Source organism: Crinia signifera, chromosome 1, assembly GCF_055691185.1.
Source record: "Crinia signifera chromosome 1, ASM5569118v1, whole genome shotgun sequence".
In the NCBI taxonomy this organism is placed as follows: domain Eukaryota; kingdom Metazoa; phylum Chordata; class Amphibia; order Anura; family Myobatrachidae; genus Crinia; species Crinia signifera.
Genome location: NC_139217.1, coordinates 300,924,489 through 300,949,961, shown reverse-complemented (window position 1 = coordinate 300,949,961; position 25,473 = coordinate 300,924,489). Strand labels below are relative to the sequence as shown.

The window sequence follows — 25,473 nt, the reverse complement described above, 5'->3', positions numbered from 1 at the left end:
AATAATTGCTTCTTCGCCTATGGCAGGAATGGGGAAGCTTCAGCCCTCCAGCTGTTGTTGAACTACACATCCCAGCATGCCCTGCTACAGTTTTGCTATTTGGCCATGCTAAATCTGTTGCAGGGCATGCTGGGATGTGTAGTTCAACAACAGCTGGAGAGCCAAAGGTTCCCCATCCCTGACTTATGGTAACTGAAATTCCACAGTTAAGAATTAAAAAGATCTTAATTTAACGAACTGTTGTTTCCTTCTCCCTCACTAGCTATGTAACTATGAGCCCCTGTGTCCTTGAATACAGGTGCTACCACCTTGTAATTCATTTTTTTTAATGTGTTGTTACAATACGACTTTTCAATATTGTGTTGCTGTTGTATTGTCTTCTCTCTTGCAGAGAGCAGGATGCTTGTGCAGGATATACCTTCTATTTCCAGCAGAGGGCATATGGACAGCACACCTGACTTTGTTGTAGACTCTGCTTACTACGGAAACTTCTATCAACCATCGCTGTATCCTTATTACAATAATCTATACAATTATCCTCCATACCAAATGGCTATGAGCGCTGATCCTGCAAGTGGCACTGACATAGGTGGAATAGCTGCATCACCAATAAAGAACAGTCTCAGGAGTTTCTCATCTGCCTATGTCCCAGGCCAATCAGCAAACCAATGGCAGGTAAAAACAATACAATGCTATATTAGTGAGCTATATCTTCATTAGAGAAGTGGCAGAATGGTGCATGATTATTTCACTGGTAACATGGGGATTAGCGTGTAAAGCTGTGAAAATAATGGAGAAGTGTACTAGTGGAGACGTTGCACATGGCAACCAATAATCATTGAGGTCATAGGCACCGATTATGTGGGTGCTGCTGGGCCACCATATTAACTTGCTAATTTGCGGCTGCAGCAACCGCATCACTGGACATGTCGCCTGGGAAACAGTATGCTGGAACGGCGGGAAGAGTGCATTCTGTCTGTGGAGTAATGCGCGGACGTGGGGCGGGCCATGTTGTGTTGTACATGTTGCGCGGCGCCAGAGTCTGACATCAGAAGCCGGCGCCGCACAGCGCGCACTGACTGAGTAGCTCAGCAGTGGCCCACCCTCCCGTGTACCACCGCACTCCCCCTCCCTTGTCGCCAGCACAAGTACTGTGAAGGCATGTATGTTCCTGCACTATGGGGGTATTTATGTACCTGCACCTTGGGGGCATTTATGTATTTGGCACTTTGGGGGCATTTATGTACTTGGCACTGTGGGGGCATTTATGTACTTGGCACTGTGGGGGCATTTATGTATTTGGCACTGTGGGGGCATTTATGTATTTGGCACTGTGGGGGCATTTATGTATTTGGCACTGTGGGGGCATTTATGTATTTGGCACTGCTGCCGTAATTTGAATATTGGAGACAACTGTGCTGTGTAATATAAATTGGTATTATTTTGTGGCCATGCCTATGATTGAGGTAAAGGTGGCCATACATCAGAAAGATATTGTACCCAATCATACAATCTCAACTGATTGTAAGATGGATTGTATGCAGATTGTGTGCACATCTTATGTACATAATCATACAATCCATCAGCAGATGGATTGTATGACTGATTGTAAGATGGATTGTATGCAGATTGTGTGCACATCTTGTGTACACAATCATGCAGTAGATGGATTGTATGATTGATTGTATGATCGACTGTGTGTCCAAAAACCACCAAGGACTGCCGGGGATTTCAAGGGAAATTGTACACAATCATGAGCGCAATCGATCTTAAGATCGATCTTTCTGATGTATGGCCAGCTTAAGACTTAGCGTATCTTATAATATTAAAGGGTACATTCTCAATTTCTTGAGGTGAAGTACCACCAGTGACCACTAGAGGCCACTTAATGGACCAAATTACTCCTTAACACAGTGATTCCCAAACTGTGCGCCTAGGCTCCCTGGGGTGCCTCGGGACACTTGCAGGGGTTGGGGTTGGTCGTCCAGGACCAATGCAAATTATTTATGATCAATTATTTCTGGACAAAACCAGTGCTGGTGGTTTCCAATCATAAAATGTGTACAATCAGAACCAAATCCTGCCCTTTACCACATAACTGAACCTAAGAAGCACATATAAACACAATCTACTTCATTTGATATATATTTTTGGGGGCCTAGGGGTGCCGTGGAAAAATTCTGAAAAATTCTGATACTCTGTGCCGTGATTAGAAAAATATTGGGAACCCCTGCCTTAACAGAAAGTGAAACCAAATATGATTTAAACTTCCTGCATATGGACAGAGAGTGGTGAATACAGTGACTAGAGGTAGGAGCATATAGGCACTAAGCCGTCATTTTGATGGCCTTTTAACTACTACATTCTTTAAAATGCTAGAAAGCTAGGTGAGTTCTTTTTGAGGTTCACCGTGTAGAATTTAAGAAGTACTCCTTCCTGGGCTAACGTCAAGGTTTTCTTTTCTTTACCCAACGTTTGGAGATCTGTTTGTTGGAACATTCCCTCTTAAATTAAGAAAGTCGGATAAGATCCCGGAATTAGTGCTGTGAAGATCCACATTTCTGTGTATTGGCTATCGTTTTGTGAGTTTGGTATCCCACCCAGTGTTTCTTCTAGCTGCAAATTTTGTATGAGCGCAGGCAGCTACAGTCAATCTATTGTGTTCAAATGTAATTATGCCACTGTACAAAGCATTGGTTAGACCACATCTAGAATATGGAGTACATTTCTGGGCCCCGCACTATAAAAAGGACATCATAGAACTTGAAAAAGTCCAAAGAAGAGCAACAAAGCTAATAAAGGGAAAGGAGAATTTAAGCTATGAAGATAGATTGAACCATTTAGGATTGTTTACGCTAGAAAAGAGACATTTAAGGGGGGACATGTTTAACATGTACAAATATATCAGGGGCCAATATAAAGAAATATTAATAATAGTGGGGTGGATTGTCACAGGCAAAGTAAAAGTAAGGCAATATTTGGTATTGATTAGTGTAAGAAACCAACATAAGACCGTATCAATAGAGCAGGTCTAGGAGGGTGCTTGGTTGGTGGTGCTCCCAAAGAAGTTCAGTACACTCACTGAAAAAATATATGTTTTAGAGGGACAAAGGAAGAACAAGTAGGGTTTTAGGGCACACTTATCTATAGATAGTGAAAAGTGAGAATAAGAAATAACGGTACTTGTTTCCTAGCACGGCACCCGTCGGGTCCCATCGCATACATTAACTTAAGGCAGGGGTGTCCAAACTTTTTGCGACAAAGGCCAGATTTGGTGAAGTGTAAATGTATGGGGGCCGACCATTCAGCCTGACATTCTTTGAATCATTAATCACATCAATGCCTCCATTCAATGTATGTCCCCAAGCCTGACCCTCCTTCACTGTATGACTCCCATTCACTGTATGACCCCCATTCACTATGTACCCCAACAGCTAATTCAGATGAAATAAACAAGTGGACGGGTTCTCACCTCCACATGTACTCCTTGGTCACACTATCATCGGAAACGAGAATCTCCCTTCTGTGGTGGCTGAAGTCATCCAACCTTCTAGAGGGAAGGAAGTTCGGAATTCACTCATGGGTGCTTCTAACAACAGTAGCCAGCCTGAAGGGAGGGGGAGCCGTAACTCAGGGAGTTCACTTTCAGGGTCTTTGGTCAAAACAGGAAGCCTCTCTTCCCATAAATGTTTTGGAACTAAGAGCGATACATCAAGCCTTGCTACAGGCCTCCGATCTGCTGAGAGGACGGCCCGTACAGGTCCAATCGGACAACGTCACGGCAGTGGCATATATAAATCGCCAAGGGGGAACAAAAAGCAGATCTGCCATGAGAGAAGCTGCAAAGATTCTAAGGTGGGCGGAAAGCCACGTAGAGGCCATATCGGCCATCTTCATCCCGGGAGTACAGAATTTACTGGCAGATTATCTCAGCAGACACACTCTACACCCAGGAGAGTGGAGTCTACACCCTCAGGTATTTCAGATGCTGGTGGACAGATGGGGGTGCCCTCAGGTCGATATGATGGCGTCCCGAACGAACAAGAAGCTTCCGAAGTACTGCTCCCGAACGCGGGACCCTCTGGCAGTGTCGGTGGACGCCTTGACGGCGCCATGGACCTTCAGCTTCATTTACTTGGTCCCCCCGATCCCGTTAATCCCGAGAATTCTCAAACGCTCATCGCTCCATATTGGCCACGCAGGACTTGGTTTGTGGACCTTCTATCCCTGTCACTGGAAGACCCTTGGCCCTTGCCACATCGTCCAGATCTTCTTCAACAAGGGCCGTTCATTTATCACGACTTACGTCGGCTAAATTTAATGGCGTGGAGGTTGAAAGGGAGATCCTAACGAGGAAAGGCATCCCAAGTACCGTTATTCCAACTATGCTCCAGGCTAGGAAGATGGTCACCTTGAAGCATTATTACAGAATCTGGAAGCGTTATGTCTCTTGGTGTGAAAGCCATAGATTCTCTCCTACTGAATTCAAATTGGGAAGATTCCTGAGATTTCTACAAGCTGGTGTAGACCTGGGCCTTAGGCTAGGATCTATTAAGGTCCAGATCTCTGCGCTGTCTATATTTTTCCAAAGACAGAGGGCGACTCTCCCAGAAGTGCAGACCTTCATTAAAGGTGTTCTACACATCCAGCCACCCTTCAAAAGTCCGGTGGCGCCTTGGGATCTAAACCTTGTTTTGGAGTTTCTACAATCGTCCTGGTTCGAGCCTATGAAGACAGCAGAAATAAAGTTTCTTACCTGGAAAACAGTTCTGTTATTGGCGTTGGCGTCTGGTAGAAGAGTCTCCGAGCTGAGCGCACTATCTTGCAGAAGCCCATATCTAATTTTTCATGCAGACAGAGCTGAGCTGCGTACAGGGCCGAAGTTTCTTCCAAAGGTGGTCTCGGCTTTCCATATTAACCAGCCCATTGTGGTTCCATCGGTTACTGCTGGTTCTTCCACCCCTAAATCTCTGGATGTGGTCAGAGCCTTGAGGACTTATGTTTCTTGAACAGCTCGTACAAGAAAGTCTGACTCTCTTTTCATTCTGTACGATGCAAGAAAGATTGGATGTCCAGCGACAAAGCAATCCATTGCCAGATGGATCAGATTAACTATTCAGATGGCTTATTCGCAGGCCTCGATTCCTGCTCTGGCCTCCAAATCTGCTCACTCTACCAGGTCGGTGAGTGCCTCGTGGGCGGCTGCTCGAGGAACTTCATTACTACAGTTGTGTAGGGCAGCCACCTGGTCGGGAAACAATACTTTTGTAAGGTTTTACAGTTTTGATACTCTGGCATCAGAGGATCTACAGTTTGGAAATTCGGTTTTACAGGGACCTCAGCACTCTCCCGCCCGTTGTGGGAGCTTTGGGACGTCCCCATTGTCTACCTGAATCCCAGTATACCCTAGGACGTTAGAGAAAAGGGGATTTTGATTACCTACCGGTAAATCCTTTTCTCGTAGTCCGTAGGGTATACTGGGCTCCCACCTCTGTGCTTCGTTCTACTGTTTGGCGTGTCTTGACTGACTGGTTTCGTCAGTGTTATGCTGTTGGTAGTTAATGGAACTTCCTCCTCTCATAGTATGACCGTCTCCTTCGGGCACAGTTTTCTAAACTGGGCTGTGGGAGGGGGCATAGAGGGGAGGAGCCAGCACACAGGATGTTAATCTTTTATTAAAGTGCACCGGCTCCTTCTGACCCATCTATACGCCATTGTATACCTGAATCCCAGTATACCCTACGGACTACGAGAAAAGGATTTACCGGTAGGTAATCAAAATCCCCTTTTTACATTGTACAGCCACCCTGATGGCTGATTACAATGTGAAATGCCCCCCCAGACCCGATTGTTAATTATATACCCACCCTGATGGGTAATTACTATGTCAAATGCCCCCCCCCCCCCATTGTTAACGCCAAGCCACGATCAATGCCAACCCGAAGCGTGGCAAGCGCAGCGAGCCCGCGAGGGGCGGCGGTACACGTCCTCCGACCTTTTCATACCCCACTATCCACTTTGGCGTGGAGTTGATCTTATATAGTATGGTGAGCACAGAGAGCCACCGAGTCCGAAGCGCGGCGAGCGGACGCGGAATACATGCTCGCCACACTATGTAAATTCAACTCCATGCCGATGTGGATAGTGGGGGTATGAAAAGGTCGGAGGACGCGTACCGCCACCCCTCGTGGGCTCGCTGCGCTCGCCACGCTTCGGGTTGGCGTTTATCGTGGCGTTAGCAATGGGGGGGCATTTGACATAGTAATCACCCATCAGGGTGGGTATATAATTAAAAATCGGGTCGGGGGGGGGGGGGGGGGGGCATTTCACATTGTAATCAGCCATCAGGGTGGCTGTACAATTAAAAATCGGGTCGGTTGTGTCGCATCACATGCGATGCGACCGCATTTTCAGACCCGACGCCTTCCAATGTTAATCGGTGGCGCCATGCTAGGAAACAAGTACCGAAATAACTTTTATTACACCATTTAAAATAAATCCCATAATTATAGATTTCAGTTATATATAACAATAAATAATAATAATAATCAATAAACTCATTTTTCCCTTGCAGAATCATTTAGAATTATTAAACCATTAAACTGTGGAGTATATTCTTATTAAAACCACTACAGCTATTGTGTGCATGTCTGTGAAAATACTGTACATATGTAATTGGTTTAATAATAATTTTGGAAGCATATACAAACTGATTTTCCTCCTCTTTATTTATGTATTTTTCTATAATAACATCTATGACCCCTATGTGTACCTGGATGCTCAGCATTATTTATTACTGGCACCTGGGAAACAACTGACAACTACACAATCCCATGGGAACAATCCTTAATTTTCCAACTTGTATCTAATACTCAACCTTACTGTCAACTAGCTATTTCATCCACTCTGCCGCTCTCTCATTCAGCGGACATACATCCGCAGAACAGCAGAAGTGGTACTTGGATCCTTATGGCACTGTGGGGCCCTTTCATCTGCTGGTATACTGCCAGACATCACTGTGCCGCCTGATCCCTTCCGAACTCAGCAGCTAAGCAGTGACTGGCCGGATCAATGCCTTCTGGGAGACCACTAGGGAATATCCGGTGCTGTATCCAAACTCAGACAGCAGAAGCACCAAGTGTTTATGAGAAGCATTCCTCTGCTCTGTGCATACCCTCTGTGTAGGATCATACACACTCCCAGCTCTTGCAGGATTGGTCTAAGTCATAAAGAAATTTAGAATTTTTTTCTTCAAACTAATTGTGATTAGTGTGCAAGGAGCCTGCGATACTCTGTCAGATATAACCAAATATTTATGCTATTATAAGTTTAAATCACAGAAAGTGTTAATATTACTTGTCTCCAGTGGGTATTAAACTCATTACTTGAACCCACCACAGAATATTTTTTGCCTGTAACCGTGTACAGTCATTTACTTTGTATCTAACTTTTTTATTGATTATTAATTGTTACATATAACTGAAATCTGTAATTATGTGATTTATTTTAAATGGTGTAATAAAAAGTTATTTCTTATTCTCACTCTTATTCTCACTCATTTCTCATCTTTTCACTATCTATATATAAGTGTGCCCCAAAACCCTACTTGTTGTTCCTTTGTCCCTCTGAGACATAGATTTTTTTCAATATAAAGAACTGTCAGATGCCCTTTTTACTGTAAGGAAGGACTCAAGGACAAGAGGACATGAGTTTAGATTAGAGGAAAGAAGATCTCGTTCCCTTAGAAGTAAACATTTTTTACAGTCAGGGCAGCCAAACTATGGAACTCTCTTCCTGGAGATGTGGTGTCGGCAGACACAATAAATACGTTTAAAATAAGGTTGGACAAACATCTATTGGTTAAAAACATACAGGGGTACAAGCAATAATCATAATCTGTCCTTAAATATATCAGTATACACTACGTATAACCAGGGATGAAGCTAATACACCAAGGTTGAACTGGATGGACATAAGTCTTTATTCAACATTAAATACTATGTAACTATATGCTAAGCTGCTTAGAGCAGCTTAGCATATTATTATTTATTATTATTGTTATTATTATTATCCTTTATATGGCACCACAAGGGTTCCGCAGCGCCCAGTTACAGTGAGGAGAGCGGGGGAAAGGTCAGGGGATGAAAGGTAGATTTGAGTATCATCAGCATAGAGATGATATTGAAAGTCAAAAGAACTAATGAGCTCACCTAATGAGGATGTATGGAGAGATAAAAGGAGAGGACCAAGAACAGAACCTTGTGGGACACCAACGGTTAGTGGAAGTGGGGGGGAGGTAGTGTTATGAGAGGGGTACTTGTGACTTATCTGGGTGCCCGATTTTCTTCATCGCACCTAAAAATCGCGTCGCATCGCATACAATCAGATTGCATGCGATGCGATTTGCCGCGATTTTAATATGTGAAGGCACCCAGATGCCTGTTTCATATGTGAAATGGCCCCCCAGACCCCATTTTTAATTGTATACCCATCCTGATGGCTAAATGCCCCCCATTGTTAACACCACCCCACTATCAACGCCAACCCGAAGTGCGGCGAGCGCAGCGGTACGCGTCCTCCGACCTTTTCATACCCCCACTATCCACGTCGGCGTGGAGTTGATTTTATATAGTGTGGCGAGCGCAGCGAGGCGAGCGGACGCGGATACCTGTGAAGCCCGCGAGGGGACGCGTATAGCTGTGAAGGTATCCACGTCCCCTCGCGGGGCTCGCTGCGCTCGCCACGCTTCAGGCTCGGTGGCTCGCTGCGCTCGCCACACTATATAAAATCAACTCCACGCCGACGTGGATAGTGGGGGTATGAAAAGGTCGGAGGACGCGTACCGCCGACCCTCACGGGCTCGCTGCGCTCGCCACGCTTCGGGTTGGCGTTGATAGTGGGGTGGCTTTAACAATGGGGGTCATTTAGCCATCAGGGTGGGTATACAATTAAAAATGGGGTCTGGGGGGCCATTTCACATATGAAACAGGCATCTGGGTGCCTGTATATATTAAAATCGCATTAAATCGCATGCAATACAATAGCATACAATGCAACGCGATTTTCTCTTCAAGGGAATTTCAAGGGAAATCGCGTCAAATCGCATGCTTAGGGTACTGGCATACAATTTCAACATCGGGCGTCCAGATAAGTCACAAGTACCATGAGAGGATGCAGAGAAGGAACGAACAGAGAGGTAGGAGAACAGCCAGGAGAGAGCAGTATCAAGCAGACCAAGGGAGTGAAGGATTTGGAGAAGGAGAGGGTGGTCCACAGTATCAAATGCAGCAGACAGGTCAAGAAGAATAAGCAGAGAGTAGTGGCCCTTAGATTAGGCAGCATGAAGATCATTGCAGACTTTTGTGAGGGCAGTTTCAGTGGAGTGGAGAGAACGGAAGCCAGATTGGAATGGGTCAAGCAGAGAGTGGGAGGAAAGAAAGTCAGTGAGGCGGTTGTAGACAATACGCTCAAGGAGTTTGGAGGTGAAAGGGAGGAGAGAGATGGGTCGGTAGTTGGACGTTAGGATCAAGGGTAGATTTTTTAAGAATAGGGCCTCAAACAATAGCATGCTTGAAGGCAGAGGGGACAGTGCCTGATGAGAGGGAGAGATTGAGAAGGTGGGCAAGATGGAAACAGGCAGAAGGAGAGAGGTGGCGGAGGATATGGGAGGGAATAGGGTCAAGTGGGGAGGTGGTGGTGCGGGAGGAATAGATGAGGGCCATAACTTCCTCACCAGATACATGGGAGAAAGATGTTAGAGTTGGTAAGAGGGAAGGGGAGGAGTGGTAAGGGATAGGAGGTGGCTGGTTGCTGGCAATCTGGTGGGATAAAATGTCTTGATGTATGGAGTCAATCTTAGATGTGAAATAAGTGGCAAAGTCAAGAGCAGACAGTGAGGAAGAGAGAGGAGGTGGTGGTGGGCAGAGGAGGGAGTTGACAGAGGCAAAGAAGCATCGGGGGTTGGAAGACTGGGAGATGAGAATTTTGAAGTAAGATTCTTTAGCGAGGGAAAGGGCAGCACCAAAGAATGAGAGTATAAGTTTGAAGTGGAGGAAGTCTGCCTTAGAGCGTGATTTCCTCCATTGTCGCTCGGCAGTGCGTGAGCATTTTTGAGGATATCTGGTGCATTTGGTATGCCATGGTTGAGGTGTTGATTTGCGAGGGTTGAATTGTGGTTGGTGGGGTGTCAAGTGCAGAGGTAAGGGATGAATTGTATAGGGAAGTGGCTTGTTCAGGGCATGAGAGAGAAAGAATAGGAGAGAGAAGTTAGTCAAATAGGGAGGACTAGGATGAGGTGTAAATATCCTCAATGTTCCGTTTGGTGATGTAGCCTTAGGGGGTAGAGATGGGGAAGCAGAGAGCGATAAGGTAAAGGAGAGCAGGTGGTGGTCAGAGATATATCACAACGATGAGTGAAAACCAGTGCCAGTGATTTCCCATTCACATGGGATTGTGAGGTGGTCCACTGGGGGAGACCATGGGCCTTATTCGGATCGGTGCGGATTTCTCCGCATGCGGACGTCCCGCCGATGTTTATCGTCTGCGCATGTGCAGAGGTCACTCTGCGCATGTGCAGGCGATTTCGCCGCACGTATTCTTTACACGCCGCACAGGGGGCGTAGAGGGGCGTGAGGGGCTACTAAGCCTCATTACCCTATGCATACGCCCCGCGTTTCATGGGCGTTCCCATGCAAACGCGGGGCGTATGCATGGTAATGAAGCCGTGACGCGTGTGTAGGGGGCGGGCATCTGACATCGCCGGATGTCAGCTGCCCGCCCCCATACATGATTTCACACGGACAAGTGTCCGTGTGGTCTTGGGTGGCGGGACCTAGTGGAGCGTGCGGCCCTGCATTCGATGTTCGGCGACCATCGAATGCAGGGGCTGCTCCCAAGACGGAGGAGGCGTATCCCCGTCCAACTTTCATGCGGATCGCCACATATCCGCGTACGGACGGAGGTGGCGATCCGTATGGAAGGCGGGGATTCGCCTGCACGGTCGTGGCCGCATATTTTGATCGGGCCGCACCGATCAGAATAAGGGCCCATGTGAAGATATGAGATTATGGAGTTTAGAGGCGGCTGATTTTGAGGGATTATCAATAGGGATGTTGAAATCACCTAGGATAATAGAGGGAATGTCAGAAGAGAGGAAGTGATATTCAATCATTAAGCAATGCAAATGCAGGAGTAGCGATGTGCTGGTCCGGATTTACCCGGATCTCAAAACATGATCTTATTGGGTATCCAGCTGTCACATGTTTTGTAGCAAAAACATGTGACAGCATATAGCCAATAAGATCCTTTTTTGAGTTCCGGGTAAATCCGGACCTGCACATGTTATCGAGCATATCGTTCAGCGTGTGTGAACGATAATGATGATCCGTCTGTACATTGAGTCAAACTTTGATTATGTCATTTATGATTAGATGCATATCGGTCAGTCTGTACAAACGATAAAGATACAAAGTAACAGATTTTTGTTTCCATGAAACAAGATGGTCAGTTCAAGCAAACTCTTTATGTTTACCTTTAGACCCCCCATCCACTAGTCCGATTTGGCCTGTTTTCCAATCTGAAGAAAAGAGGCTAAATCGGAGCTCCCTCAGTTCCGATGTGCGTCCCCGCTTCAAATGTGTCTGATAGATCATTGGTGCTGTAACAAGGATCTATCTGGTCTGAAGCCATCGTGGGCGCATCGGATGGGTGTTGTCTATTGCATCTGAAGGACAGAAGACCCTGAGCGCTCCCACCGACCCTATTCCTGCACCTTTCTGCTTCTGCCCCGAGTCCTGCACTCTTTTCCAGACTCCTGCCCCCAAGTCCTGCCAACCATTACCAGCTCCCACCCCGAGTCCTGCAGCCATACGCAAAGCCACCGAACCACTGCTCCAGAGTGTGTGCGTGTTTAAAATATCTCCCTCTTCATCGCACACAGATGGTAATAGTGACCCCAGTGTTTACCCCCTCGCAGGACATTCAGGCCAGAATAAAAGAAGTGGTGGCTGCTCTACTTGCTTCTCCCTCTGAATTGGCTATCAGCGCTGCACCCACAGATCAGGGGTGCCGGAGATAGCCCCGGGCTTCATCACTGGCCATTGGGTGCCCTGGAGGGTGGGGACCCCTTTATTGGGATCCCTGCCAAGGGTGACTAGTTGGGGGGGGGGGGGTGGCGTGATGCTGCAGCCCCAGGGACCACTATAAACGTGTCCCCGGGCAGGTGCATTACCCCCCTGGCTAATGGAGCCCAATGCTGGTTGCAAAAATATGAGGCACCCCTACATCTTTTGTCTCCCAGTATTTTTGTAACCAGGACTGGTCCAGGAGCCCAGTGATGGTTCTTTAAATACAGGCGAACCCTATGCAATTTCCCCCACCCCAGTATTTTTAGAGCCAGCACCATATTTCTTAATGGAAATAGTAGCCCAACAGATGAGCCTTTAATATCAAAATATTGCATCAGATGCGTGTGATGTAGCATGTCTGCATCAGAGAGATCTGATCAGATCTATGGGAAGATTCCTTGGAGAGTTAAGGGAAATCTGAAGCGATTTGGAGCTTCAAATATGTCTGCATAGTGAATTAGGGCAAATCGTTCAGTGTTTATGCACTATATCTTTCATTTTGTAGCTCAGGGACGTTCAAGGGTAATAGTTAATGATATCAATGTCTGACTTTATCGCATAGTTGGTAAAGGTGGGTACACACTATACATTTTTCCTTGCCGCATATTATTTAGTGTGTACGGAACATTATCCTAACCTTTGCCTGTCAGGCAGAGACATTTTGACAGGCAGAGGTGTTTGCTGTTCTGCACCTTGCACTAGTCCTGCACATAAGCAGGATGGGTCCTGCGCACGCACAAAATCGCACCTTTGATCATAATGTGGGTTGGATTGCAGAAACTGTGCTTAAGCACGGATAGCCTTAAAATCTGGTTTGTTCGGATTTTCTTCAGAATCAAGTTTAAGAACCACTATTGCAGCTAAGTCTATTTTAGTATAATTGGGGAAGAAAAAATCCTTTTACTGAAAACCCCATGGCTTCATCCAATAATTTGATCCCTGATTTTGAATAAAAAAAACAGGTCTGGATAGTTAATGATGCTTGGAAACTGGCTGATGCTATATGTGGCATAATACTTTTTCTTAGTGTAAAGAAGTGCATGGAACATACTTACTGGAAATGTATTGCCAAATAAATACACAGCCAAGTTGTACAATACTTATTTTGTAGTGCTGGAATTTGTGTTGCAGTTTTAAGATAATTAGATAGATTGTATTAAAGATAAAATCATAGAAAGCATTTTTCTGAAAGTATTTTTTAGAAAAACTTTTAGAAGCCATGTCCCTAAACGATGGCATAAAATGATGCAGAATTCTAAAAGCATCTTGTATTTCTTAGGCCTCATGTAGGATGGCAAGGGAATTTTCCTTACTTGTTACTACATTGCATATATACTGAGCTGTAAACATCTGACAATTTATTTTATTAGTTATTTATATAGCACACATATATGCAGTGTGATACTGGGTATATTTGGCCATTAACATCAGTCCCTGCCCCAGTGGAGCTGACAATCTATATTCCCTATCACACATTTACAGGGTTAATTTTTTTTGGACTTATTAGCCTACCAGTATATTTTTGGATTATGGGAGGAAACCAGAGTGCCCAGAGGAAACGCACACAAGCATGGGGAGAATATACAAACTTTACACAGTTAGGGCCAAGGTGGAAACAGAATCATGACCTCAGTGCTGTGAGGCTGTAATGATACCATTACACACACATTTACACCCCGTATCCCTACTACAGATGTGTGAATTTGGCAGAAGTCCCTGAACATGCTCCCATGCCCATGGTATGGCCACATTTTTTTCTTAAACCCCATGTCCTCTACTCCCTCTAAGTTATGCCACTTTGCCATATCTTGCTTCCCTGACCCACTTTGTGTAGTGGCCGGACCCCTTTTTTTGCCTGTGGGACCCCCATGGGGTCGGATTAAGGGTTTTATTGGCCATGAACCTAATCTGGACCCAATATTTTTTTCTTAAACCCCATGTCCTCTATGTTATGTAACTTTGCCATATCTTTCTTCCCTGACCCACTTTGTGTAGTGGCCGGACCCCTTTTTGCCTGTGGGACCCCCATGGGGTCAGATTGGGGGTCTTATTGGCCATGAACCTAATCTGGACCCAATCTTTTTCTCTTAAACCCCATATCCTCAATGTTATGCAACTTTGCCATATCTTGCTTCCCTGACCCACTTTGTGTAGTGGCGGATTGAGGGTCGTAGTGAGCGTAAACCTAATCTGGACCCAATCAAACCATCTTGCATTTATTTTTGTCCAAATCAGTCCAACTGTGACCAAATGCATACCGGTCAAACAAACAAATAACGGGCCACTTAATATTTATCTGTGTAATACGGTTTTTTTCATAAAATTTCCCCCAAATTGTGGATTTCTTAAACGTAATTATGTAAATATGAGCTATTCAACTTCTATTTGGTATGATTTTTTTTCAAATCTGCACATTTTAAAATTTGGGTTTAATTAGCTCTTATTTACTTAATTTCATAATTAAAAACATATATATATATTTTTTATAGCCAGTTAAGTGGTTAATGTATTGTAGATATGGTGACATGTATGGGCATTTACTGCTACAACACCATTTACTGTTGCCTTGGTACTTCTCAGCAGAGTGAGTAACCCGAGACTCTCAGAATACTGATTGCTTAGTCAGTACATGTCATTTTATCTACTTTCTTTTTACCTTTCTTAGAACAAAAAATGAAGTAACTGCTCTTTAATGTCAGAAAGACAAATGTTATGTAAGTTTACTAAAATAAGATTGATAATCCTGAAATGATTTATTCCAGTCGCATGTCCAAAACACACTTCATTGCAAAGGATTTATAAGACAAACCATTTGCAATAATGTTTATTCCAAATCCATGGTCAGAAATATAATGTATAATACTCTCTGTCTTCCAGATTTGATAAATGTTTTTTTTAGCTTACTGCCTATGAGAACCTCCAGTGTTACATGTGCGTGACATTAGTAATCATAGCTCTGACCTTTTTATAAGCTTTATTCATTTTTATTTTAGTTTGTTTGCTAATGTATAATAAAATTTCTGCGTTTTAGAGACTCGAGAGGGCTGTCTATGAAATAGATTGATCTTTACAAATCTAGATCTATAAAATGGCATAGGTAATTCAGGCAGGGAGGAAGCTCGTATTTAGAACAGGGAGATTAGTCACAATGTCCTAAGTAGGTTCTTGTTCCCTTGATCAAATAATATGTACCACTGCCTCTCTAAAGGTACATACACACTGGGCAATTTTGCCCAGCATGTATGGACATCAATAATGGGGAAAATCGCTGGGGTGAAAATTGCTCAGTACATACACAAGGAGTGATTTCTGCCCGTCTGAGCGATTTTCCTGGGGGGTGGACTTCGCGTTGAAGCCGGCAATTATGCGGGAGCACGCATCAGCGCTCACCGCTCATCACTGCCCCATACAGACTGGGCAGCTTTTGAGCTGAAAGCACCTCGAACGACAAAACTGAGTTGCTTTCAGATGAAAATCAATGGGCCTGAATAAATGAATGTGTGTATGGGCCTTAATATTAAGAGTAGAAATTAAAAAAATTGTCTGGAACAAATAGATTTGTATAAATGTCTCTTTTCTATTTCTGTTTGGGATGATTTCAAATTGAGGTAAACAGGCAATTAAAGCAGCAGCTTTGCGCCCTTAGGGTCATGACCCTTAGCCATTATTATTGTTAATGTGTGATTTTCTCATACCTCCTACATATCATTTGTAGCAACTGTGCAGCTTCTCTATCCCAAAGCAAAATAGATTTCAGTTAATATGTAAAAATATTTAATCCTTTGAGGGCCAACATCTCTGTGAGAGATGCGCAAAATATCTAATAATATAATATGCCAGCGTCGCTCACATTTGTTACATGTATTCAAATAAAAAAGTTGTGTAGCAAAACATGATATTTCCTATATAAGGTAACCATTACAGGTTGTTATGATGAATACAAATGTTTGCTTGGCAATTTTCACAACAATTTTCACAACAATTTTCACAAATTCATTTTGGCAATCAAAGGGTTAGTAATATAATTTTTTTTTGTATCTCATGGTACATGATTCTGCAGTGCTTTAAAGAGAATATGTGGCCAGTTACAGTACATCAGTCCCTTCCCCAATGGAGCTTACACTCTATGTACCTTACCACATGTGCACAAACACATTCTCGCTAGGTTTAATTTTGTATGGGGCCAATTCACCTACCAGTATAATTGTGGAAATAATTCTGACCATGCCGACATTTTAACAATGTCAATCTTATGACTGCATCCCATTACAATCACTAAGGGTCAATAAGGGTTATATGTTCCCCTTTTTTTGAAAGGTTTCAAAATTGTGCCTATAAGGTTTTCAGTGCTGTGCTGAAATAGAGCCTCTACCTTTAGGGCTGTAGTGGGAAGGGTTACGATATAACAGATAGACAATGTCTAGGTTGACATTGACTGGGTCAACCAGTAATAGACCTCGAAATGGTTGACATACCATAAGTCAACATTGAAAGAAGGTCGACACAAGCTTAAGGTCAAAATGGGCACGGTCGGAACCCACAAGGTCCACATGGACATTGTATAAGTGTACCGCTGTGCCTGCCATGCTTCGATCACAGTGCCTCGCATACCCATGTCGACCTTAAGCTGGTGTCAACCTTCTTCCGATGCCCACCTATGGTATGTGGACCATTCAAGGTGTCAACCTAGTCACTGTTGACCATTAGTGGTCAAACTATTGATTGTTGACCTAGACATTGTCGACCCAGGACCACATACGGTAAGAGTATGAGCACTGTAAGGAGGAAAGAGATTAATAAAGTTAATGCTTATCGTTGTTTTGTCTTTCTTGTGAAGTCTTCCCAAATCGGCAGCTGCAGTGAAAAAATGTGATGAGCAAGTTCTGTACCATCTGAGCAAAAAAATCTTCAGTATATTATTGTTTAATGTGAATTGTATGTTGTCGTCTAAAAAACAAAAGTAGAAGAGGATGGATGTATTGTGTATATTTTGTGGATGAAGGCTCTACTTGTCTCCAAGTCACTGAATATGTATTATCACATCTTCTGCCCAGCAGATTTATGCTAAAAGTATCATAGTGTTTCTGACAGCTCATGTGTGACGTGAATAGAAGCCATATTTCTCACAGCAGATAATATAAAAGATTTTTTTTTCTCCCTGATAGTGCTGATAGGGCTATATTTCTTGAGTGTCATGGCAGTTTGAGATTCTGATGGCAACATATTGTTTGTGGGTCAGTGATTTTGTCTAAAACAGTAGCTTGGAACAGAATAGCAGAGGTTAATTAAGTATGTCTATCAACACAGACAGATATAGATGTTTCCTCTCACGGCCACGCCAGCATTTGCAATGATTTAAGCCAATGTCTTGTCTGTCCCCCCCCCCCTCCCTCCTTTTTATAATACCACAGTACGTGCTTCAGGTTTAGAACAGACCACAGAAGTTTCCATTAAGGTGTTTTATAGAGGTATTTTCACCAGGCACTCTTCTGTAGTTCATCCCTGAGCCTATTGTGAATCATGATTGCACAATTTCTCACCTGAGCGATGTATTATATCTTTGTATGCGTTTGTGTGATTGTGTTACTGATAATAACAGTTAGTGGGTATAATGAAAGGGGGTATCTGGTACAAGCCAACAAAGATCATCCCCACCTGGGACCCCTTTTACATAAGATATAATAAGGGTCTATTCTTAATGCAATGGAAAGAGTGGAGAAGTGAGACTGTGGAGAAGATACTCATAGCAACCAATCAGCATTGATGTAACATTAAGTGCACTCTATCCAATAGATTTAGGCCAGGATACCACTCAGTGCTACTACTGTTTTTGAGAGAGCACCCTCAGCCAATCATTGGCTTTTGAATTTTTTTTAAATTACGTCGTCGATTGTCGCAGGTCCACTCAGCGCTTCCCAGACACTGCAGACTGCCCACAATGCTGCACGTCGGTCACCCACACCCCTCTCTGGCACCACTGCTGCAGAGATGTTTTGTTTTTAAACTCTCCTGCCCCCACAGCTCCCCAGGAATATATATGAGATAATTTAAAATAAAATGGCAAATCGTTAATGAGCTCTCCCGGGGAGCTGCTGTGGGAGCTCAGGGGAAATTGGGTCCGACTTGTCCTCAGGACAAGTCAGACTTGTGTAGAGTGCCTTAAGTTGAAGGAGTCCAAACCTTCAGGGGTACTGTGTACACAATAATAACCATGGGGAGGGGGGTCTTAGAATGCACACCCTATCTATATGAGGTGCTATCACGCTGTGACTTGTGGTTCTGGACACTTCACATGTTTCATCAAAATTTGAGGTTCTTGGTATATTAATTGGCCAATAAATATTTGCGGTACTTGTTTCCTATCTGGGCGCCCACGATTTTAATCGCGGGCATCGGGGGTAAAATCGGGGCCATCGCGGGCATCGCGGCCGATAAAAAATCGGGTGCGATGTGCCAGACGTGATGCCCGCGATTTTCCCATAAACACACAGTAAACGCGTCCCTTCGCGGGCTTCCCAGGTGTCCGCGTCGCCATGGACACCTGGGAAGCCCGCGAGGGGACGCGTATAACTGTGAAGGTATCCGCGTCCCCTCGCGGGGCTCGCTGCGCTCGCCACGCTTTGGGCTCGGTGGCTCGCTGCGCTCGCCACACTATTCTATTCTCACTCCACGCCCTAGTGGATAGTAGGGCATGAAAAGGTCAGAGGACGCGTACCGCCGCCCCTCGCGGGCTCGCTGCGCTCGCCACGCTTCGGGTTCACGTTGATGGCGGGGTGGCGTCAACTACTTTTGGGGGGACATTTTTATGTTCAGGGGTGTTTTTGCCCCATTTCCCATTGTTCCCTATGATAATTTGGGGAAATTGATCCATTTAACATTGTTTCCTATGGTAAATCGCGGTCATCGCGGGTCAATTGGGACATTTAACATTGGTCCCTATGTAAAATCGCGGTAATCGCGTCGGTCGCATCGCATGTCATTATAATGACATGCGATGTACCCGCGATGCCCGCGATGGGCGCCCAGATAGGAAACAAGTACCATATTTGCCCCCAACCAGCTTCATGGTAACCTTCATTGAGGAATAATGTGGAGTGTGCACCTGCACCATGTGTTTTCTTTGCTGAAATAGTTTTAGCATGGCCAAAAAGCAAAACTGTAGCATGGCATGCTGGGATGTGTAATTCAACAACAGCGGGAGGGCCAAAGGTTCCCCATCCCTGGTTTAAGGAGACAAAAAGTTTCATTAAATTTTGATTTGTTTTCTATTTTGTATGCTTTAATTGCAGAGTACATTGATACATTGATAGTTTGAATAATAATGACAACTCAAAAAATGGGTTATTCTAAAATCTTTGACTGGTAGTATATATATATAGGAATACATTCATTAATTTTTCGATCTATAGTGCAAAAACCTTCACATGACATGATACCATAGGGAGAAATGCCTAATGTGGCTCTGTCTAAGTTGTACATAACATTGGGTTCAGCTTTCGCATCCACATAAATGAGGCTGAAAGCTGGAAGAAAGGACAGTATGGCAATGCTAATTCTCCTGTCAGTACTCGACTTGATTTTTAACAAAAGCAAACTCTCCTATTTGTCTATTAATTTTTCATTTATTTGTTCCAATTCTTGGAATGACAACACACCTGATACTGTTTCTGTAGGCAAAATTGCAGATAATAATGGCCTATGGAAATCTGCTATTTTGTTAATGAAGTTTGTACTTCGAGGATATGTCCTGTTATCTTTGTACAGGTCTTCGGAACCCTTTGTGGCACCTTGCAAATCAAAAATAATAATCCCTGTGTTCTAATTTGCTTTTAGGTTAATAGCAGCTTTCTGGATAAAAAGCTTTGACTAATTATAGTTTTATCTTTATGTAGATGAAAACTAGTGATAACCGTTTGCCAGGACACAACACAAGTTCCCAGTACAGAATGCATTACTATCCTTCATACATGGGGCAGAGTGTGACCACCTCTGCTGGTGTCCAACCCATCTTCACATTTGAGGAGAACCCACCTTACCCAGAGACCAAGGCCAGTGGTAAGTCCTTGTCTGTTAATTAAAATTGTACAAAGTTTTATGCAATACATTTCTAATCTTCATTGAATAATGATATTAAAGCTGTGGATCAACAGTACTATAACTCCTAACTGGTTATTCATAATATAATTTCCCTACTGTAAAGTATAAATTCATTCTATGGTCCATGACCATGTAAGGTGTTCCCTGTACACCAAACATATTTATACAGGTTATAAAACGTGAAGTGACTTATGACATACATATTGGAATACCTTCATACTTTTAACATTTTGAAGAGTTTACAATCCTTGATTGAGAATTTTTTTCACACCTTGCCAAAATGGCTTTATTAACCCTGAAACTTGGAAAAGATTGTTGTCTTTAACCATAATCCAGAGAATTTTCTAGGCTATGTTTCAGTGCCCAGACTGTCAAGGCCGGAAAATTCTCGGGATTGCCGCTGCTTAGTGTCGGGCTTAGCTTTCAAAACTTTCAAACCACACCTTGACCCGGGTTGATGTGTCACCAGCCCGGCAGTAATCCGGGTCTGAGGCAATGTTCCCTCTAATTTAACGAAGGCTGTGTGCGGCAAAAGATTTTGGCTGTGCAACTTTAGAAGGAAATTTAAATTTTTGTGCGTCACTTATATATAACTGGAAAATAACGTTCAGCATTTGTGTTAACTTTACTTCAAAATGATATTAAACATTTAAACATTCAAAACACAGCACACAATGTAGTTAATGGGTGACACACACATTAATTGAGTCCACAACTGCAAAAAGGGACCACTGCTGCTTTGTGCGCTCTGTTGTAATGTCTGTGCGCACGCTCGTCGAGTTGTGCGCACGCGCACAGCTTAGAGGGAACACTGGTCTGAGGTGCAGTTTAAAAGAGGTAAATGTTAACCTGGCGACAGGAACAGGAATACACCAACGTGTTTCATTGATCCTTAACTTCATCATGGATCAGAGTGGTGATATTCCATTGCTGCTGTCTCCTATTTTATTGCATAAGTTTTATTTGTATACATCTATGTATAAGTTTTAATCATATATGTCCATTTTAAAATATTTAAACACTGCACTATTGGCCAGTTAATCATTAAAAAATATTACAAAGCCATTAAAAAAAACAACAACAAAAAACTAACAAACATATCAATGCTTTGATAATAATGCCCTAGATCAGCTATTTGTTATACGCATCTGAAGCTATTTAATACAGAGCTGCAGATGCAGAGTACCATAGATTTTTTTCTTATATATATATATATATATATATATATATATCCTGACGATGTTTCGATAGAAATGAAACGTTGATGTTGGAAACCGTGTGGTAATTCATTTATTCTGCCAGCTCTCCGAGTGCCACACCAAACTACTTGTCTATATAGATCTACTTGTCTATATATGATGCAGCAGGGAGAGAAGCGGGTGAAATAAATAGATGAAGCAGGGAGGGAAGCGGCACTCCAAACACTTAGCCAAGATAATTTTAATGTAACGTTTCGATGCCGAACGTGGTATTGAAACGTTACATTAAAATTATCTTGGCTAAGTGTTTGGAGTGCCGCTTCCCTCCCTGCTGCATCTATCTATTTTACCCAGCAAGAAATATTATTCAAGTGGAGCTGCCGGACACCACCTGTCTTTTTATATATATATATATATATATACATATATATATATATATATATATATATTCAGGGCTTGATTCATGGCCCCACCGGCATCACTATTGTGGGCAGGACAGTGCCACCGGTGTCATTATTGGGGGCGAGCCTGGCTGGTACCACTGATGGAAGGTGCTGGTCTACCCCCAAGCTCTTCACTATGTGAATAGATGCTATTTGTATGGCATTTGTTTAGGTGCTGATGGCACAGGCAGTCTGTTTAGCAGGGCAATGCTAAAAGGGCAGGGTGCATTCTGGCCTTTAAAAAAATATATAGGATAATTTCTGCTATGCTCACTTTATCAACTACTGGGAATTAAAATAAGTTAGGCTCTTTTGCAACAAAACACTTGACATTGTGAGGTTATATCTAATTGCTAGGTGGAGATATTTTAGTTATTGTATAATTAATAATTGCACACTTTTGTGAGGGTACCTCAGAAGTTCTTTGTTTTCTAGCTTTCTGGGAAATCTCGTTTCTCTTTTTCTCTTTTAAGCTAATGAGCCAATATTTCAACATTTCCTTGAACCAAACATTTGCACAGTTTCGCATTATCTGTAATAAGTTGTAAAATTAGAAGTAGAGCCTATATAAAAAGTGTATTTTAAAAACTGCTTAAATTTAATTTAGAACTTGTGTTTCACGGCGGCAGTTACGTAGTCAGCGTAGCGTCCCTGTCTGAATGAGCGTAGTGTTCCCGCGGACAGCGTAGTTAAAAGTAGCGTAGTGTTTCCGCTGTACCCTTCCACAACAGTTATTCAGACGCAGAAGAGTATCAGACGCTTCTGCGTCTCAGACGCTCCTGCGTCTCAGACAGATGGAGCGCCTCTCTGCGGGCGCTGTGTGAGAGGTGCTCACTAGGCTTGCCAGGGACGAAGGGAACAGAGATGCAGTTCCCGGCAACAGTACGATGAGTAGCTGCTTCACAGGGACACTACGCTGACTACGCAGGGTTGCTGTGGAGTCACTACGCTGACTACGCTAGGCAGCCGTTGGGCTACGCTGATAACGTAGCTTAGGCTGCCGCTGTGAAACTACACAAGGCAGCCGTTGGGCTACGCTGCTAATAACGTAGCTTCAAACATAGCGTCAATCAATATATGATTTCATACCCCTGGAGTAGCTGCACGGAGGTCCCGTGATGTCACCGCAGAGACACGCCCCAGTCCGGTGAGAGGGGAGGCATGCCCTCTCACTAAACAGGGGCGCGCCTCTAGGTAGCGGACACCCCCACATACCCACGTCATCCGGACACCCCCGCTCCTCCACCGCTGTGACTTGACTACACAGCTCACTTCTGTCAGCGCTGCACACAAAACCAAGAGGGACTAGCGCCCTCACTCCCAGATGCTGGAAGTGGGAGGAGAACCTGACATGCTACTCTGCGCCTACACACCCAGATGCTGACAGTGGGTGGAGCCGCTCGGACACGCTACTCTCCGCCCACACACCCAGACGTTGGCTGTTGGAGAAGCCGCTCGGCCACGCTACTCATCTCCTGCGCTTCTACTACAGGTGTGGAGGGAAGGGAATAAACACCAGACACACACAGCAACACTGCCTCCTGTCCAGATTGACTGCGTCCCGTGAGAGCAGATAAAAGAGGTGCAGGTCGGTGGGCACCAGCGGACACTATTACTGTTTTCACACGAAACCTACTGCAGTTAATAACTAAAATCACTTAACCCTACCCCACCCCCCCTTCCTCCATCCCCCCTCCCTCGCAACCACAGCAACTGTCCATTACTCACCCTGTGCACCCTGGACCAGACCACCCCAAAGCACCTACACAGGGCAACCCTGCACCCGTAACTTCACCACCCGCAGTATCCCCGCACCTACCACTGCCCCACCCAAATCACCCCCAAGCACCCTACCCCACATACAGCACCCTCGCCACCGCCACACACACCTGCAACACCACCGCACCTTCACCACCCACAGCATACCCACATCTACTTGCAAAAACACCACAACTGCCTCTTCCCCACCCACATTACACCCACACCTGCACCTCCCCCACACATGGCACACCGGACTCAACCCCATCCACAGCATGCTCACACCCCATCCCTCACCCATGCCAACACGATGCATGCACCTCCACCTCACAGCACCCACAACCAACTGCAGCACACCTGCACCTGCCCCTTCACCACCTATACTACCTAACCAACCCACACGGCCCACCCCCACAACTGTAACTCGACCACACCCTGTATCCCAGCACCACCCACTCCCCACCCACCCCTAATCTTCCCACACCCATCTCACCCTTGCACCCCACCAACAACACCACGTACCCACACCTCCACCATCCACAGCACACCCCCATCCTGACATATATTGTCTTCAGGGGCAACTTCATAGCAACTTTCAGCTTCAGCACTGCAAGATTTGCACTCACCCATCCCCCACCCGCAGTACACACACACCCATCTATCTCCCACCCACACCACCACCACCTCCCCGGCTCCTGCATCTAACTAAAGTAGCAATCCAGCGTATCCTCCATAAAATATCAACCATGTTTTACGCAATTAAGGCGTTCACAGGTTAAGGGGGCGGAGCCCCTTATGACGGTGGGAGGAACGCGATGAATCACCCAGTTTAAGAATAATTTCTTAGAAGTAATATTTTTGTTCATGGTTTGCAAACTTCTAAGTGTTGTCACAAGTGTCTGTTTGAGAACCGCAGTCTTTTCTGTAAGGAACATTGAACAATGAACCAATCTAGTCTTTGCGTTCTTTTCAGATAGGTGTAAATATTTTATCAGCCTGATCCAGGCTTACTCAGATAGGGCCGAATTCGGCCTCGTTCTGATGGTGGGTATCACACTCACTGAGGCGTTCGGACGGGTAGGGCAGGGACAGGGGCGGCATCAGGGGAATGCCAAGCATTTTATGGGCATCCCCATGAAAACACTGGGCATTCCCCTGGGAACGCAGGTGGGTTGATTGGTGCTCTACAGTGGAAATAAAAGTAAGCTGTTACTGACTTTTATTTTCCGAAGGGGAGAGAAACCATTTGATGGTTGGCGACCATCAAATTCTTTCCCATTCGGTGGCATTCGAGGGAACATGTTCTCAGACACATCTGCTCACATGTTACCAAGGGAATGAGGGCGATTTGGGTTGGGGCGGGAGTTCGTCAGTACGGTGCTTACCTGCTGGCTAGGTGGCAGGTGTACGCTGCCTAGCAAGTGGAATTGAATTAGGCCCTGTATTCGAGAGTTAAAAAAAGGGATTTCGGGTTATTTTTGCTTTTTAGGCACTGGTTTTCCAAAAATCATCATTTCATCAAGTGCTGAGAAAGCAAAATAGTAGTTGCTGGTTTGCAATTGCTTATTGCACCCCTTTCATTGCCAACAACATAAGAGGTTAAGATGGGAGTTCAATTGAAGATGTGATATTGTCCTTAGCAACCAACCAGAATCTACTTCCTTTTTATTTAGCCCCTTCTAGAAGATAATATAATCTCATTGGTTGCCAATAGCAACATCCCATCTTTAATATCTTCAATATATCTTGAATAAACCCCATTGAATCTACTTAATATCTCCCTTTCCCACAAAAGATAAACATGACTTAGACCCACTTTATTCAGACCTAGGTGCAGTTTTGCAAAACTGT

At 44.4% G+C, this 25,473-nt stretch overlaps 1 protein-coding gene across 4 annotated transcripts in view; it reads left to right on the top strand.

The window, feature by feature from the left end:
- Positions 1-25,473, top strand: part of DMRT1 (doublesex and mab-3 related transcription factor 1) — a 100,828-nt gene that overhangs the window by 40,800 nt on the left and 34,555 nt on the right. For all 4 annotated transcript variants that reach the window (XM_083186035.1, XM_083186034.1, XM_083186036.1 and 1 more), the window contains 2 exons: positions 392-675; positions 20,018-20,180. In XM_083186035.1, the coding sequence (XP_083042161.1) occupies positions 392-675; positions 20,018-20,180 (447 nt within the window). The remainder of the gene's footprint in view (positions 1-391; positions 676-20,017; positions 20,181-25,473) is intronic.